This window comes from Cupressus sempervirens, chromosome 2 (genome assembly GCF_028749045.1).
Source record: "Cupressus sempervirens isolate cs-2001-9-10 chromosome 2, ASM2874904v1, whole genome shotgun sequence".
Taxonomy (NCBI): Eukaryota; Viridiplantae; Streptophyta; class Pinopsida; order Cupressales; family Cupressaceae; genus Cupressus; species Cupressus sempervirens.
In genome coordinates, this window is record NC_143119.1 from 402,916,302 (window position 1) to 402,922,973 (window position 6,672).

The following is a 6,672-nucleotide window of genomic DNA, read 5'->3' on the forward strand; positions in this document are numbered from 1 at the left end:
GTGGTTTTTCTTATCCTAGAAACTACTCGGATAATGATACAACGAACAAAGCTACAAAACTGTCAAGCTTTGGGCACCTTGAATGTGCACATCTTTTTTTCAAAATATATATATGATATTTTATATAGATATCAGTATATTTGGTCTCCTCAAATATAGTTCTTTTTGGGTGCTAAGACCTTATAGTTAAAAAAACCAAACTGCTATGATCAAATGAACATGATTCAAGTACCAATTAGAAATTTGGAAGGGTGCTACCAGTTCATTCTTTTTTAGGTGTTCTTTGAAGGAAACCACAGCAACAACATAAATTGCTCCATGTGTGTGCTGAAAAGACATGCCAAGGTTTTCGTTTAGAATGCAAAATAACAATTGACGTGATCATGCATTCTATATACACTGCATTTAAAAGAAACCCTACTGGAGAAGGACATGGAAAATGACATAAAGCCCAATGCAGAACGAGAGAATACTTACAAAGCAATGCAAATTGCAACAAACCATATCTAAAACAACGATAAATGTTAAAAATTGCAGCTTAAGGTCTATATGGGCAATATGTGTAAAGAAATAACTTAACATTCAGTTTACGAGCCTTATAAATTAAATACAATTTATATCCCTGATACTCAAACAGCAAAATCAATACTCTAGGCTTGAGACCATATATCTGGGAGAACAAAATTTGACCCCATCTTGAAAAGCACTAAAAATCTCCCATCTGAACCTACTCAAGAAGCCAGAGGAGGCCTACAGTAACAACTAATTGGACTATCAGTAGAATCCTACCCATTTCTTGTGGAATTTTATTACTGACAAGACATAATTAACAGATAAATACTCTCAACTAATCAAATACTAATGCCACCAACTCTCCTGCTAAGATATACAGTTCCTCAAGTAAATCAATGTGATTATCGCAAACCTAGAGCTATGCACCAATTAGCTCTGTTGGTTCTGCCGGTGTTTCCTCTACAGGCCTATCAACCTTGACACCAACCTCCTCAGAATAATCTCCATGTACCTATGGAAATTTCATAAATGAAGATCACACCAAATGAATAGTAGACCTCAAATAACATACATGAAAGCTAGCAGGAAAAAATAATCACCTCCATAAGCTTTCCAAGGTCAAATTTTGGAGCTTTCAAGATTTTGACTTTTCTGATGAATACATTTTGCAAAGGGTAAATAGACGAAGTAGCCTTCTCAATTTCTTTCCCAATCACCTCTGGTATAAACTTTTGCACAAGCTCTTTTAGATCACATGATGTAGCTTCACGTACCATTATTTCTCTCATCTTCCTGCGAATCTGGTGTACAAAGGAAAACAAATAACTTGCATATAAATTGAAAACTGGTGTCAAACAATCAGCAAAAACATGAGAGTTTGTGTAATTGGTCTTTGCAGAGTAACCTGTCTAATCTGACTTGTTTGTGCATAGCATGTGCGCTTAACTTGATTAGGCCTCCTCTTTGTGAATCCAATGCAGAACATTCGCAAGGTAAAGTTATCAGTAGTCTTTACATCAACATGAGCCTCAATCAAAGTCTGCCATTTGCGGACTAAGGACCGAAGCTTATCAGTGGTGAAATCCATTCCCTAGATAGGATGAAGAAAACGCGTCATACTGGAAGCCTTTTTTTCACTCTTTAACTGGCGTGTACAATTGAACATTGATAACAACTTATGACTTACCCAGAAATTGGTCAGAACATTCCTACCCTGAACGTCCTCTGCACGAAGCTTGATCTTTCTGTATGACTGATCCTCATCATTCTGAAGATCAGCCAGAGAAATCTCAAACACACGATGCTTCAGGCCTTCAGAAGCAATCTACACAAAAGAAGCCACCATTGGTGGATGAACAATATCCTAACTAAAACCAAAAAAATTATGTTGACAAAAAAATAGACAAAAAAGCAAGAGTATATTCATCTAACACCTGAGAGACTACTTAGACCACAGCACCTGGCAGCCTTAGGACCATTATCATAGACATGATAAATTGATCATGTTAAAAGCTTAACACAGCTTAAGACTTGCAAAATGCACGTGACTAGCAATGGACTAAACACCTTAATTTAAGTACAATTCTACAAAAAGCATGATAAGGTGGAGAATTTAGGTATCACTTCAATAGACTAAACACGTCAATGTAAGTATGATTCTACAATAAGCATGATAAGGTGGAGAATTTAGGTATCAATCCAATAGAGGGGGCAGAGGATCCTACTTCAGGTGGTCCTATGCAGTAGCAGAACAGTTAAAGATGTGGAACAGCAGCAGCAGCAGCCACTTAAAAGAAGAATCTTTGTATATATGTATGTATGGAGGGCTGTGCATATGCAGCAACTGCAAGAGATATTTTGCCATTATAATGTATCGTGTCACTGCCTCTGGTTTTTATTTTGCATGTTTTTTACATCATGTATAAAAATTTCTTGAAAGTTACATTGTGGCCAATCTTCCTTATTTGATTTCTATTTTTCTTCTAGCTAAGTGCAATGGGCCTTAAGACGATTGGTGATGGACCTTTATAAAAACTTACTTTCTAGTATAGCCAGATAATTATCCATTCGTTACCAAGCACTGACTTTTGTTTCAAAGTTTGAATTCACAAAGATGGAAAATTCTAGGAATTTACAGTTCACTATACATTAATTCAATTAAACTATCCAAGATCCTTTGTCTTAACCAACATTTGCAAAATCAAATCATAATGTGCTATATTACCTTTGTACCCTGTGTTCGTGTGACAAGGGTTTTGCCAACAGTCCTTGTGTTAAAGGTAGAAGGAGCCTTCACATCATACCAATCTTTCTTTGTGAAGGGATCAACACTGCGGAATATTAAATAAAAGACATCAAAATCCTCTCTATACTGTAGACCATCAATGTCTACTTCATCCATCAGAAGACCTTCAAGAAAATTGAAGTTAATGAGAAACATGCAATAAGACAATAAACAAGGACGTTAGTATAAGAGAAGTCAACAAAGTCAATCGAATGCAATTTTTGATACCAGCCCCCTCACATCACTAGAAAAATCAAATAATACTTATAATCACGCTATGCCCAGTATAGTTCCAGCCTGTTAGAGTATAAACCTAAACTACAAGGTTTAATGTTGCATGGCGAGGCAACTTCCTGGTTTGGGCAAACAGACCAAAAGATAAATGTCACATAATTTTCCTAAAATCATTACGATGATGGACAAAGGGTGTGGTAAACAGTGATGCAAAAGTTATTACCCAGATTTATCCAAAAGATCGAAAATCCCAAGACAAAAAGACTAAATATTCGAATGCCCAAACAAACGCCAAAAAATCGAAAGCCACAAAAAGGTCGCAATCGGCATTTAAAAAATCACATATATGATTACAGAAAAAATTAAGCTAGATCCAGGACAACTCAATGCCCCGGATAGTTACGGATAGTTTGCACTTTTACTATCTCACGTTGTTAGGGCGTATAAAGATTCGAAAACTACAGACACCAATGTCACAAAATGTTCTGAATACCTCAACATGATGAGAAATATTATTTAGCAAGCAGGTCCTGATGGTACGCAATGCAATTGCTTCATAAAATGCAAATTCACGCTTACAGAGAACAACAAAAAAAATGTACTTACGCTTTCTTCTTGCTTCCTTTCTTTCCCTTGGATATACGCTTGTTCTTACTGCATAATTCGCCAAATAAAAACACAGTTATTTTCACATACGAGTGTGATTCAATGAAAGCGAGGAGCTAAAAAAAATGGAACAAAAATCTTACCCTACGGCCATTTTTTTCGCTCAGCAGCCTCCAAGCCAACCCGCTCCCGCTGCCCCGCTCCCAGGTAACCAAGATATCCAGATGAAGTGAAATCTAAATCGTGGCTTTATCAGACTATGGTGTAAAACCCCGCCTTGCACAGCTAAACCCTAACTCTTGTCTAACCCTGGTTACAAGTGAGTTCAAACATATGGTTAAGACGGTCGATGTGGATCAAGTTTTCACTCACCCGCAAAATCTATTCTTCCCTTCCGAAGAGGGCTCATACCCCTATTTCATGGTGACCTTGTGTATACCAATGTGGATTCCCATTCAATTTTTACCCCTGTTCTTTTTTAAAATGGCTATATAATGATTATCTTTTTTATGTGAAGAGGTGCAATGGTTTTGCCATAGATATATACATTTAATAATATTTTCTATTATTTATTTTTTTAATTAATCAATTAAAGATTTCAGCTAAGGGAAAAAATGTTACCAACTAAAGAAATACATAAATTGGATTACACGTATGATATGTATCCATAACATACATGAGCATGCACCAACCTGAATTATATGTGAACTCCATTACCTTATTTTAGGAGTTTGTTACAACACACACTTATTAGTTCAATAAGACTTTTGATTTAATAGATATTATATATTTTTGTTATAATTTCTTTTAGAATAAAATCATTAAAAAAATGGTGAAAGAGAGCTAACATTCATCTATAGCACATTCTAATCACTATATATCATAGTTAGTGCATGATATTTCTAAATTTATATGTGTAAGAATTTATTTTACAATTCATTACCTTCAACTCCCTATCATTTAAATGGTGGTGGGATTGAACAATCGATACAAAATAAAAATAACACAATCAAATCCATAAATATTAGTCACTCATTAGCATAATTTAATTTTTTAATTATGGTTATAAAATTACATTAAGAGGAAGGTACTCATGTTCATATAGTCATTCATTTGAATGTTCTAATCAAAGGTTCACTAAAAAGAGCTTCCATTATGCTAACAGTTTCCTACTTGAATAAAACCATTTAATGTCTAGCATATAGAATGGAGATATGCTCTTACCTAGTTTTTATTATTATTATTATTATTATTATTATTATTATTAAAACTACTTCTATGGTGATTTCATGATTTTATAGAATATTAACCCCATTTTTGCCTATGTATACACTGCATAATCTTAAAGTCAGTGACCTAGCAAAAAACTACCAGATTCAAACACACAGTAGTTGATTATTTAATCTGAACGATGGGGATATAATTTATGGGAGCCTAGAATCCCCTCAAATGCTATATGATGGAACCTATGATTATTCTCGACAAGACAAATTTAGCCAAGGTTGAAGTTCTTTTTTTTTTTGGGACGAGTAATCAGTCAAAGCCTAGATTATGTATTATTCATTTATTATTGTTGTTAAGATTAATTGTTAGTATTTGTTAATCTTGAGTAGATTCAAACCCAAGACCTCTTCGATGAGAGGCTCACAGTTTATTGATGCATTGTAGACTCTTGCCTGAGGTTGAAGTCTTATTTAGGGAGATGGAAAAAAAACATTTCTTCACTGAAACAACATTTTTTCCTTTTGTTTTCAATGTATTTGTGTGTGAATGGGGAAGCGAGTGGGTGTACGAGTCAATGGACAAGGGCTTTCTGTTGTTGTGGACAAAGTTGGACAATGTGAATAAAATTTTAGGGAGAAAGCTTCCTATTTTAAATTCTTTTTGTTTAGGTAGTGAGGATTCAAAAATATTTATTTCCCCATCTTTCTATGTTTAGAGATGTGCGGTAGGAAAATGGAAGCAGACCAACCATACATAAACAAAGAGGGAAGACCAAGATCCACCCCTTTTTATTATATTAGATCGATACAAGAGGGAGTACTAATACAAAGAGGAATGAGTAACTTGGATTTATTTCCCTCTCACCTCCACCTTAAGAGGGTTTAAGCAATGAGATTTTAAAAAAAAAGTGATGTTGAAATGTAAAAGGATATGATGGAATGATAAAGCATGTAAAAATGAAAGAGATGAAGATGATATATCTTGTGGAATACAAACCTGAAAATATATTGTTGAATGATGTCAAAAGTTGTTGTAATCTAAGATCTAGGCTAGAACCTACAAGGTAGACAAAACCCAAAAACCATTTAGAGATATGTCATGGGCAAACTAGATGATTAGGGACGAACTACGACCCTAATTGACTATGTGTGACACTAATTTTGATTTCACAATTTTGAAGAAAACTAAAAAGGGTATCCAAATCTGCAACTTTTTCATCAATCCGAGACCCAAAGTCTACAAAACAAAGAGGTTGTTTTATTATTAATCTCTATTATCTATAAGCAGAGACTAATTTTTTCACTATACTTCCTCATTAAATCATGCCTCAGGAGTGAGGAAAACAGGAAAACAATTTCACAGAATTAGACATTATTTACCAGTTTTTTATTCAACTTTTTTTGCCCTCAAATTTGTAGCATCCTCATTGGTTTTGATCCATTTTCTTGGTGGTCTTTTATTTTTTCTTTCCATAAAATAGCCTTCCCACGCAATGGAAAGGGTTCAATGTGTTCTTTGTACAATATGTTGCTTCTGCATGTTTCCCTAACATTGGTGTTATTGACTTTTGTTTCCTTATTTTCATGGCTTTTGCATGCTTTCTTGTGATTAATTTTATCAACCTAGGTTTCCTTACTACCGCAAGTGACTCTATTTTTGTAATGCACAAAATTACTTTATTTTTTAACTTTAGATCAACAAGTATGGCTTTCTAGCTTTTCCCCTTCAATGTGACTTCATTATATTTTCTTTCCTCTGTCTATAGTAGATGGAAATCATTATCTACCCTAAACCCTTTCTCATTTACATTT

At 34.5% G+C, this 6,672-nt stretch overlaps 1 protein-coding gene across 1 annotated transcript; it reads right to left on the reverse strand.

The window, feature by feature from the left end:
* Nucleotides 1-559: 559 nt before the first annotated feature.
* On the reverse strand, nt 560-3,859 carry LOC149572833 (small ribosomal subunit protein eS1). The gene is made up of 7 exons (XM_089813907.1): nt 3,781-3,859; nt 3,638-3,685; nt 2,738-2,843; nt 1,700-1,837; nt 1,418-1,603; nt 1,113-1,313; nt 560-1,024 (listed from the first exon to the last, which is right to left on the reverse strand). The coding sequence occupies exons 1-7, from the start codon at nt 3,789-3,791 to the stop codon at nt 932-934; spliced, it is 783 nt and encodes a 260-aa protein (XP_089670033.1). The 5' UTR covers nt 3,792-3,859; the 3' UTR covers nt 560-931.
* Between the last annotated feature and the right edge of the window lie 2,813 nt (nt 3,860-6,672).